Source organism: Notothenia coriiceps, unplaced genomic scaffold (genome assembly GCF_000735185.1).
Source record: "Notothenia coriiceps isolate Sejong01 unplaced genomic scaffold, NC01 NC01_scaffold00027009, whole genome shotgun sequence".
NCBI classification, from domain to species: domain Eukaryota; kingdom Metazoa; phylum Chordata; class Actinopteri; order Perciformes; family Nototheniidae; genus Notothenia; species Notothenia coriiceps.
Window position 1 is genome coordinate 43,244 of NW_011359710.1, and position 12,291 is coordinate 55,534.

The window sequence follows — 12,291 nt, forward strand, 5'->3', positions numbered from 1 at the left end:
ACGGATTGCACTGGGAGGCTTTTAGGTGTGAATGTAACACTGTGTGCATGTAAACAAATAAACCCTGGAAGAAGCGTACTGCTCTCTGCTTAACCTCTTATGATAATAGATGCAATTTAGAGAAGAAAGAATAAAATGGCAGCCTATAATTTGGCTTTCAACGTCTAACAACGTATTGATTTATTTGTTAAAGTTTTTTTTTCCAATCCTAATCTTGTGTAAGTGAGTATCAAATCGTTTTAAAGAAAGACAGGAATTATTTCCAACATGAATACCTGACCCTCTCTCTCTCTCTCTCTCTCTCTCTCTCTCTCTCTCTGTTTCCATTGCAGGCATCCTCATGATGATGGCGCTGTGCGAGCAGGTGCACGTGTACGAGTACATTCCCTCCACAAGGCAGACGGACCTGTGCCACTACCACGAGCGTTACTATGACGCCGCCTGTACGCTGGGAGCCTACCACCCCCTGCTGTACGAGAAGAGCCTGATCCAGCGCATCAACACGGGGCCCGAGCGGGACCTCAGGAGGAAGGGGCGGGTCTCTCTGCCGGGCTTCAGCACCGTCAACTGTGACATCTGAGAAATGAAACCTGACCCTCTGAGCCAAACAAACACACACTCCGGCCTTTTCTGGCTGACTAAGGGAGAGGTGCAATAAAGCCACTGGAGACGCGGAGGCTGGCGCTTACAAGTTTCCAATTAGACCCTGGAAGAACATAAGCCATAGCGCTCCAGGGAGGGATCAACATGGAGGCTTCTGAAGGAACTTGTCTTCAATAAATTGGTTTACTAGACCAGAGACTGCCTGAGAGAGTCTCCAAGAAGGATCTGGAAAAGACGTTCTCTTTGCTTTAGCTGAGCCACGTTAGCGGTGGAGCTGACTAGGGTAGCAACAGATCAGTTTTTAGATAGAAGAATTTTCAATAACTGGGTGTGTTTCAATGGTGTAAACTCTGTGTTTTTCAATAGTATGCGTGGGTCTCCACTTAAAGGAAATGCCACTGTTCAAAACAGTGGATATCTGTGATTTTTGTTCCTTTCTTTTTTAATGGTCCAAAGGGTTGTAAATAAATAAAGAAGTCATCCACGCTGAATGTCATAAATCCAACAGACACAAACACACGCAGGAGATATGTGTTAAAGACCTGTCTGCAAACATGGAGACATGGTGTCACCGCCGTACATTTCATCGCCTGTTTGACTTTCCCCTGACATCTCGTTGTGAAATAAGTTCATCAGCGCTGTCAGGAAGGGGCTTCTTTCACACTCACTGCTTAATTACTCTCCTGTGCATGCCAACCTGACGCTCCTTGTTCACACTTCAGAGTGGATAATCATTCAGTGTCAAGAAGCCTGTCTCTCACTTTAAAACCCCACAGGGAGGAACGTCCTGGTTGTCCTTTGTGGGTTCAGTTATAGTAACATGTTTTTATTAAAGTAATTGTGGCCAAAAAGAGCCGAACAGCGGAAACCCTGTGCCTCGCGGTCGCCTGAACACTCTCCTCGGGCTGCCTTGTGTCTGTTCAGGTACACACAGTCTAGCTTCACACCGGGACTGCAGGAACATTGAGTTTAATTGCAGTGAGAGGTGTGACGCAGTAGATATCGCTGAAGTCAGCTGTTTTTCTCCACCACGCTTCAGCGATCTCCCGCCCCTGTTCTTCGACGGTCAGATGGTTCACTCGTTATTGAATGTAATTTCCCCTTTACGTGAAACCCTCCCTGGAGCTCACCACTGCTGTACATGTAGTCTGCGTATGTGCAGGGTTATTTCTTTGTCATGTAACAGCCAGAAGCTCATTTCCTACGACTATTAATGTCTCATATTTCCTGAATCCTTTTAATACTGGGTTGTACCGTAGGCAGCTCACAGCGGAGACCATTATAAAGGAGGAATTTGAACGGGTTACGGGAGCAGGTTTGCGTTGTCTCACGCTAGGATGATTTTTTTACGTTTACAGTCAATCAGTGCCACATCTGCGATCTAGAGGTTGTGGTTTAGTGTGGAGAGGATGATTGGTTGTGATTCTGCTGCAGACAGTCAGAAAAATCTTGCCTATAACTGAGATTTGTGTTGTTATTCTACAAAATGTTCTTGTGCCATTGGTTGTGGATTGATATAAGATGTGAAAACGTGTGTCGGAAATGTTGCTTTTGAATATCCTGATGTATGTTGAATTAGATGGCTTTAGAATAACAGTAGAGGTAGTAATAATAGTGTGTAGATGATACTGGGGCTTAACATGGATGTAGAGTAGGGCTGGGTATCACCTGAACTGTATCCGTTTTACCAAAAACAAATACTTTGCTGATACCAAAACAATGCATTTCTCATTTTTTTTCTACAAAAACATTTTTATAACTGGGGAAGCACCAATATTTGGCACCGTATTTGGCATCAATTTTGATACTTGACAGTCAGGGTGGGCAATATCCATTGAAGTAAACCTCTTATGGTATTTTGTATTGCAAATTTGATATACTGCATATCATTATAAAGTAAATGTTCTGGAAATTCTGATTGGAAACTACACCCGGTTGCTAAATCATATGGTAAACAATGCTAAAACAAATAGAAATTCAATAAAATAAATGGACTAATTATGAAAAACTGAGACTACAATTAAACATCACCAACTTAACATAGCCAAAAACTACAGCCTCCAAAATGACCATGCAATTGGATCAAATCCTCTAATATTGGATTATTACCTTCATGACTAAAGGAGGTGTCATTATACAGCATTACATTTAGCTAGGTTTACCACAGCCAGCAGCAGATGGGGTAGACAACATAACCAGATGGGAATGACTAATTCAGTGAATTACATACATAACAAAGATATTTCATCACATTGATGCAAAATTCTGTAAATCTAATATTGCCAGAAAGCAGTGCAAATTGTGTAAAAACAGTCGGTCTCACGATAAGTATTTGATTATATCGCCCAGCCCTACTCAACAGTTTTAATACTCGGTTGTTGTGGAACATTTTGAAATGCAAACGGTGGAGAAGGTTTGATACCCAGCCCCAGTTTCAGGTGGTTTGTCTGGCATGTCATAGGAAGAGTATTGAAACAAGGAACCTGGTAAAGTATGAAACTATTAGAGGACTATATAACGGAGATTTTAAAAAAACCGTCTTAGCAGATCATTGTGAAGCTTAAGGAGATTTATCATTCATTTTGAATCATGCAGGTTTCCAGCTGAGCTGTGGGTCTTATGTTCCTTTGTCCAGATAAATGATCAAATGTTTAATTGCTTGTGATTGTAACACACTGAAGGTGCAAACACCCTGAACATACTGTAAATGTATATTTCCAGTAACTTGGATTACTTTTCAATGCACAGAGCATGCAAATCAGGATCAGGGCTAAGAGTCTCAAACTGTCCGTGCTGTACCGTGCTGCGAGTAGGCACCATTGTCATTAATGCTGTGAGAGGGGATTATGCTATAAAATTCTTTTTTAAGTGGTGTTTTGCGGAAATTAGTGCATGCTTGTGGAGAGGGAAATCCCATTTAAGCTGCGGTGCAGCTATTAGTAATTCCCGGGGAGCATTCGATTCAGTGCAATGTGTTTTGGCAACTTCATCTTCCCTTCTGAATATTGTGCCAAATCCCATCTTTAATGATGTCTTCGCTGGGTGCAATGAGAGTAATAGCAGGTGCTAATGCTCCTCTCTGATGATTGAGGTGGAATTTAATTAACAATTTGATTGCCAGGATTAAATACCGAACAGTGTGCTGTAACATGAGGGATGAGAGAACCTATTTGCAGTCGCTGTTTATTATGTTGCCCTCTCAGCCTCTTTCTATCCACTCTTCTCTCTTGAGGCCTATTTTTCATTAGATGTTTTTACTCTGAATTGTGGGAATTTGTGCACCACACTGCCTCTAAAGGATTGCTCCACATTGATTTGTACATCTAACTTCTGCAGGCTGCTGCAGTTCTCCTCACTCAATAAAGAAGTGTGAATGCCTCACTCTCAAACAGCCTTGGGGTGTTCTTCTTGACTTTGATTTGTGAGTGAATTCTCTTCCTACACTTGAATTGGTATTTAAATAGACCATTTGTATGATTTCAGCTGTTGTAATTTGTCTTTTTTTACTGTGTAAATAAAGCTGTTGTACATGTTGAACGGCGCTGCCTCACCTGTTTGTTCATGAGAATGTAGATGAGGGGGTTGATGACGGTGCTGCTCTTGGCCAGCAGCGAGGGCACCACGCTGGCCACAGGACTGATGATGTTTGGGGGGCCGAATGTTGCCATCATGGCCACCACGCCGTACGGCATCCAGCACAGCATGTAGCAGGCCGCTGTGGTCAGAACCATAAACAGGATGTGGTACTCTCTCCTCCGCGCTGCCGACTTTCTAATCTTACCCACCTGTGAGAAAGAATCAGGACACAAAGTGAAGCTTTTAGTCTTTCAAATGGCTCTTTCCTTTATTCCTGAAGTGCTCCTTTGACTTAAAAGTACTTTCTGTCAGAGAGTGACAGCTGCAATTTAAGTATCACTTTCTTGGCAGCTAGTAATTTTCTTTCATTTCACTGCAGTAGGAGGCTTAGACCGACACAACTTTTCTTTCATAAACTTTCAATTAGTGTGCGGAAATCCAAGATTCCCTTAATGCACAAGCTGTTATGCATTCTCCAGAGAAAGAAACATGTGAAAAAGTATTAATTAATTTCATCATCTGAGCTTAAGGAAAGGCATTAATAATGAACATATTAACTGGTCCTTGCGTTGCACTGATCTAGAATGCAACTGTAAGAAAGTGATGAAAAAAGACACTCACTTTGATGTTATTTGTATTATAGAAAAAAAAGGCTTTGCACACTCCACGCGAGTTTCTCTTTTATTCAAATTACACTCCTACCCTTAAGCCTTCTTCAAGATCAATGCAAGGTCTTGTGAAACGTGGCTCGAGTGCACGTCGTGCCAACAAAATACATTTTTAGCAGACGCTGCACTGATTGCTTCCTGCTGAAAACGCTTTGGTTTCTGCTCGATAAAAAAAAAAAGTACACACTTGATCTGAGTGCTTGTGTTTTGTGTTTATGTTCTTTTTTTGAAGATCACCAATCGTGATTGAAATAGATATGGAGCCAGAGTGTGGATCCCTTTTCACAGGTATAATGCTTTAGGAAATCCGCCTGTCACTAAAACTGTTGGAGTGTGTTACTTTTGAAGGGGTCCATGTTTTTTCTAGGTTTTCTGGGCTCTGGTTTCAGACAGAGGGTGACAAGAGGTGCTGCAGCATAGGCAGTATGAGAAAAATAAAACAAAATACAAAATATGAACCTGAAAGTATTTATGAATTTGCATTTTATGTTTAAATTCCCATTAGTTGCAGTATATGCTTAAGTATTTTTGTCTTGATTGATGTTAATGTAGAAACACGCTTCAAAACAATAAAGGTTTTGAAACAGGATGTTGACACAGGGGCACTATGGAAGACAAGTCGAGCATTGTGTAATAAAGCAGGACTCGCCTACATTGATATTGTACTTCAACGGTGCAAATTCCATTCAAATTGTGCGATTAATCAACTGACTAAAGCCAATTTAGACACCCAGGGTGTGCAATACAGTATATCTCCCTTTATATCAGTGTACACATTTAACTGATCTACATTTGTCTCTTGAAATGTATTTTTCAAGAGGATTAATCTAACTGCATCTTAATCCTAATCCAATTCAAGTTATTTTACCATTCTGTGGATCTCCTCACACACAGAAGGCTCTCTTTATTCTCCCTTTCTTCACCCTTCTGCTGTTTGGATGAAAGAGTTGGAAAGCAGCGTCACTTCATGAGACCCTCAGTCAGCTGAGCCCAGTACCTTTTTCACAACCTCATTTTTTGAGACTCTCACACATTTGATGCAAATGATCCCCAGTTTTAACGACCACCAGGGGATTTAGCAGGACATCTGGAGCTCAAGCTCAGCTCTGCTAATGTATGTGATTACTTTAATAACATGAGGTAATTACTCATGCACGGGAAGTCCAGTTCACTTGTGCTTAAAAAAGGAAGTTGAACATATAATTCACTTTCCCCCCGGCCTTGTAACATGCACGATTGGGTTGAAGGCAGTAATTGTGCTGTCATTCATCATCACGGGGAAGTGCAAGGAGCCTTTTGCTGCATGCATTTGCAAATAAATGGAGCACTGTATCAGTTCCATGGAAAGTTAGCCCTTTTAATCTTTATAAGCAGTTTCTGCATTCATGCGGAAAATAAGTAGGCAATGTAGTCCAAGGAATAACGACCAATCACGTTTAAGCAGGCGTTAGCTGTGTAAGCAGTTTGTGTGGAGAGCAAAAGAGGAGGAACGCATTGGCCAAAATGTAATCTAACAACCCATTGCTTATCGTCTGACAGACAATTAGCTTGTAAATTGGCTCATTGTAAAATATCCGGACATAGTTTAATCCCTCAATCCCAGCTCTATTTGTTGCGTCTGATATCTCTACTTGGGCTGTTAACTGTGTTGACGGATCAGATTCATATTTTCCATCCGAATCATAACTTAAAGCCTGCCTAATTCAATAAAAACACTGCCAAAAAACTATAACCTTGCCAGGAACCCATTGAAAATCATTACGCACACAATAGAAAACACATAATAAGCTTCACATCACACATTTCTTGGTGTTTTCTGACGGAAAAAAATAATGTCTGTTTCACAGCTGACGTTGAATTGAAATGGTCTCTTCTCCTCAGCACCGGCAGTAATTATTAACAATCTTTGTAATGTCCAAATTGACCAATTCGAATCGAGTATTCAACAAAGCCGCGTAATGGCGAAAGATAACATGTTGGATATCTCAGCCAACAGAGAGTGTAGTCAACAAATTAAATTCAACAATTGCCAGGTCAATCATAATAAGTAAAGAAGGTCCTCCGTTATCTCCGGCAATGATTTAACACACCTTACGTCAATCAAATATTTGTTAAATTAACATGTCATTATGATGAGAGAATGGACAAAACAAAGTATACTGAATGTTGTATCTGTGTTGTTGATTTGGCAGAAGCATGCCCACTCACTGTCACCAATGATCAGCACACAGTAAAGGAAGATGGTTTGGATATTCGCTGGCTACATTTAAACCCCAAAAAATAATATCTCCTGCCCCAAGAGGCTTTTTGCCGTCAAGGTTTCCTGATGGATGTCCATGCACTTTAATAACAATTGCTCCCCAAGTGATTAATTCTAGCTTCTGGGTTTACTTATGCGTTGTGTGGTCCAATGCACATCTCCCGCTGGCCTCCGCCTGCTGTCACTCAGCTCATAGACTTCACTTTGGGATGACATAACACACTTTAAAATTGATTTGTTTTAAACCCTAAGTGGCTGTGCGGTATCCTAACATAACCGGGGTTGGAAGAGTAACTTTACTCTGTTACAATTTCTAGTTACCTGTAAGAAAAGTAATCAGTAATGTGAGTATCAAAATATAAGGAGTAATGTAACCTGATTATGTCCTGTTATTCTTGGATTCCCTCAATATCAAATGCCAATACAATAGAAATAAAATATGCATTAAATGTTTTTTACTTCAGTATATTATATCCATACATTTTCCAACCCATTTTGGCTGCTTCTAATCTCATTCTTTCAGTCATGACCCTTCCTTCAGGACCATCGGTGAGAGTATGGAAGAGGATAGACGGGTAGATTGAGAGCTTTGACTTCTGGCTCGCGATGAAGATGAAGAGAGAGCAGACCCAGAAGGCAAAGCTCTCAATCTACCACTCCATCTTTGTTCCTAAGTGAATTATATAAGATAACAAAGCAATGTTACCATAGAAAAGAAGAAACCAAGATATGTTGTGTCAAAAATGTGTCAGAGATGTTATCAATAAGAAAACCTGCCTTTCATTAAGTTATTCAATACCGAGTATGCCTGAATCAATGCCGAGTAATAACATATTCATTCATTAAGCATGTTCAGGCAGCAGCCAACACGTGAGCACAGACTTCAGTTTAAAAAAGCAGAAATAAAAACTGAGCTGACAGAGAATGCTCCATACAGTCAAGGTCTCTCACACTATTTTATGAACATATAGGTTCACCTACTGAATTCAAAAGGAAATGAACCAAAGAAAGTGAAAACCATAAAGCAAATTCAGTTATAGGTATGTAGATTACATTCAAAGAAGGAATACAATCTGAATCAAACGCAATATGCTCATTATTAGTTGTAATCCCCAATTTTAGAATTGACCTCAAATCTCATTATATCCCTTTCTAAGTAACACCCATGAACTTAGTCTTTGTGATTTCTGTCTTTTTTAATTTGAAAAGGGTTCACCCCCTGTATCATGTCTGTTTTTACTTCCTGTCTGTGTTTGATGACCTGATTGGTTCACCTGGTTCGTCTGTGTTTTGCCTCCCCTCCCCAGCTGTGTCTTTTCTTTGTGATTAGTCTTGCATACAGTATAAGCCTTCCCCCCCTTGTGTTTACAGTCAGTTTGTCTGCTTTGTTCCTGATGTGTGGTGTTTTTCGTACCTGCCTGATTCCTATTGTTCCGGCTCATGCTTATTCCCCTGATTCCCACACCCGGTCTGTATTCAATTATTATTTTTGTATTCAGCTGTTTTGCCTGATTACCCTTGTTTTTTTCTCATCAGCTTTTTCTTAATTAAAAGCTTGATTTTGGTTATGTATTCCTGCCTCCCTCTCTTACTGCGTTTGGGTCCAACCTTACCTTTGATTTTAGATAGAGCTTTATTGTCTCCCATCGGAGAAATTTGCCTTGGGCATCGAGAAAATACACATAAAACATTTAGGACAATCAGTCATAGATACAGAACAGAGATCACATGGCAAAGAAACAAACAAGAAATATACAGGTACAGAACTTTCCCTATTGCATATACATAAATCAAATATTGCACTTTCCCTATTGCACCTATGCATAGTGTCCGTCAAATTGCACATACCCTACCTTGACAGTAACTCTACAACAGTTACCTTTTTCCTGTTTTGTTACATGTTATCCGTTACTCCCAAAGCCTGAAGTTAACAATACCTCCATGATCAGTTCAGTTTTGAAATGCTGAGCCCGGATAAGCAGATTGCTGTTAGCTTTCATTCATGCTTCACAATCAGCGACTCTTTGACCAGCTACCTGGATACGAGCTGGCGAATGACACCCAATCATTTTCATACACTCAGCTTCCCTTATATCCACTTATGACTTTCACACCACCGATACGGTCTGATGCTGCATTTCCCTCAACCAGAATGACCTTTGCTTTACTCCATGTGCTGAGCTTCTCATGCTGTTGCTCAGATATATTGTCCGTGCATGTTTTTTTGCATACGGGGGATTTGTTTTCCCCGCCGAATTGTTGCAGCTCTGATGTTTCCAAATCAAACTGTACAACCATTTCATGACAAATCCTTGACATGGCTGTTTTTTACTGAGTTTGATGAGGTTTCAAATGCTTGTTGAAAAAATCCATTACTGATTTCAACTAAATATGGTGAGAGTTGAAGCATCCACATTCGACCAAAAGGGAAACGTTGTACTTACAAGACTGACGAGGCGGTGCTTAGAAAACAGGGCTGAGGATTTTGCCAAACAACACAGTATATTGATATTGCTGAAAGGAATTGAGCTCTTTGTATTTACAAGGAGGAACAAAGCTGAAGACAGAAGGGAAAAATATGTGCATTTCTCCTCTCACAAAGATCTAAATCTCTTTACTAGAACAGGAAGGCCTTCTTTATAAAAACACAACAATAAAGACACAATACAGGCCAGCTTTAGCAGCCAAGGCTAGACTGGATCTCAAAGCACAATCCCTTTTAATACAGCCTATATATCTACAGGAATGTACTGTATATGTCTGCTATGTGAGGATTGAGTCAAGATATAGGGTGTTTGCGCATGAATGTAGACCTGGTTATGTAATTTCATATTTGCAATATTCTATAAAGAATCTGCTTTCTGTGTTGATGCTTTGTGGGTTTGTTTCATTTGAATGCTGCAGAGACAGAGCTGCTTCTTAAAGTCTTAAGAAAAAGAATCCATTTTCTAAGTCAACAGGTTGTTTCACAAGCACCAAAAAACACTGTCAGTTTGTGACCTTTCTGTTGAGAGAACATCCAGTTTCCCTTTGCTGATTCTTGTCCTAAAATATGGCTGCCATTTAGGTTTAGTCATTTGTTCATGCGTAGACTACTGGAGGTTTTAAACGGCGCTGCTAATTGCACAACATCAATTACACTGTGAGTCAGCATGACGTGAAATCTTTAGCTTTAATGATGTTATTCCTAATAAGCAAGGTAAGCTATGCTAAATGACCATGGCGAACCATTTTTAGGACAGCATAAGTGGTTCGAATAGCGCCTGAAGAAAAGATAATGAAACTGAGCTGAAACCAATTCAACAATGTGACCCACATAGTGTTAATCACAGGTGAAGGGCACTTTGAAAAATCTGCTTATTGATAGAAGAAGGTCGAGCAAAGAGTGTGATTTATTTTTGAAAAGAGCCACCTAGCAGTGAGGATAAGACGGACCAGTAGAAGAACATTAGACCTGTGCAGCTCGATAGCAGCGACTCCTCCTCCCTCTTAGGAGTCAGAGGTTGTTATTGTCTTTGTTAGTGAGAAGATGTGTGAGTGGTATTAAGCTTTGTCCCTGCAAAGCATAACAGCATAATTCTGGGATAATCCACTGCGCTACAGACCCCTTCAGCTCTCAGGAATAAACAGTCTCTATCCCCTTGAGACCAAATGATTTACTTAACCTAGCAGGTAAAGTCTCTCCCCAAAACCCAATGCACCAGTCACTGCAATAGATACTCGAAATGTGCCTGACCGTGATAAATGAAAATACAATCTGTGTTGTTGTGGTCAGGGCAGCTTTTTTAAAATCAATGCATGCTAATACTTTCATTTAATGTATTTGAAAGTCAAGATAGAAAGTGGTGTAGAAGCAGAGTAGGGATTTATGGCACAGTTTCACTTACTTACAGGCAAAACCTCCAGCAAAACACACGCTGATATAAATCTATTAGTTGTGTTATTGCTATGCAGTCAAACTAAAATTGAGGAACAAATCCTATCAACGCTGGGGGTATTGCTTCTATTTTGGGATTTATCACGAGAGAATCACATGCCAACCCAAGAGGGGGGAGGCTCCCTTTGGCAGTGTTCCCGGCAGAGGACCGTTTTTCCCCCTATATATTTCTTGGTGCTAGAAAATATCAGAAACATCTGAAATGTGCAAACCGTGCTCCGATACAAAGAGTCTTATAAGGCTTTTAAAGGGTGAAGACTGTATGAAATATACTGAAGATAGTGTATTAATATTCGATCAAAAGAAGTATGGTTGCTTCTTCTTCCTCCACTTCCCTTCCACCCCCTTAGGCACCAAAATGCATCCCTTTTTTATGAGGCTGCTATTTGAGAACGCATTTTGTCCACCTCACATTTGAAAGGTTTTCTATTGATGTTGTGAAACTCTCTGGACGCCGTTGGAGTTCTAAATACATTTTGAAATGAAGTGAGGCTACTGTAACCAACTGCTGTGTATACATAAACTCAAACATATTCTCAATCCTCTTTGAAGCCTAGAGTTTGTGCAAATTATATTTTGTTTGAGGAGGATCGGTTCGAGCAATATGTGTGGTTTTGCCTTCAGACAGAAAAATAACATAAACAGTCAGACTTTGATGTCTCCCTACCTGTTTGACTGCCCATAACAGCCTGCTGTAGCAGTAGAGCATCACCAGTATGGGTAGGCCCAGGCAGAAAGTGAACAGGCAGATGATGTAAGCATGCGACTGGGCCGTTTTGACGGTCCAGGACACGGAGCAGCTGGTTCCCGCCCCCTCGATGCCGTAGCTGCTCCATCCCAGCAGAGGGGGCACCGTCCAGAACAAGGAGTACAGCCAGGCGCCCCCAACGGCCAGCAGGGGCTTTCGGTAGTCTGGCCCACGCTTGTTGTAAACAGTCAGAGTGCTGTAGCGGTCGTAGGATAGGATCACCAGAGAGATGAGCGACACAATACCTGGAAACAAACAGAGGAGCAGTGAAGTGAGAGTGGGAAGCTCTGATAGCAGGACAGTACTTTAAAAACACAGCTGCCAGAATATTAACCAGAACCAGAACATTTGATCACCCCTGTTCTCATTTCATTGCATTGGCTCCCGATTCACATAAGGTCTGACTTCAAGATTTTACTATTAACCTTTAAGATCTTACATGGACTAGCACCTCTGTATCTGTCATCATTAATTACCCCATTATCTACCAGGCTCCCAC

At 40.8% G+C, this 12,291-nt stretch overlaps 1 protein-coding gene across 1 annotated transcript in view; it reads right to left on the reverse strand.

Annotated features, from left to right (window-relative positions):
• Positions 1–12,037, reverse strand: part of LOC104957422 (pinopsin-like) — a gene marked incomplete at its 5' end in the record, with an annotated part of 15,601 nt that extends 3,564 nt beyond the window's left edge. Inside the window, 2 exons of the mRNA XM_010785052.1 lie at positions 4,155–4,388; positions 11,712–12,037. Of these exons, the coding sequence (XP_010783354.1) occupies positions 4,155–4,388; positions 11,712–12,037 (560 nt within the window). The remainder of the gene's footprint in view (positions 1–4,154; positions 4,389–11,711) is intronic.
• Positions 12,038–12,291: the final 254 nt, after the last annotated feature.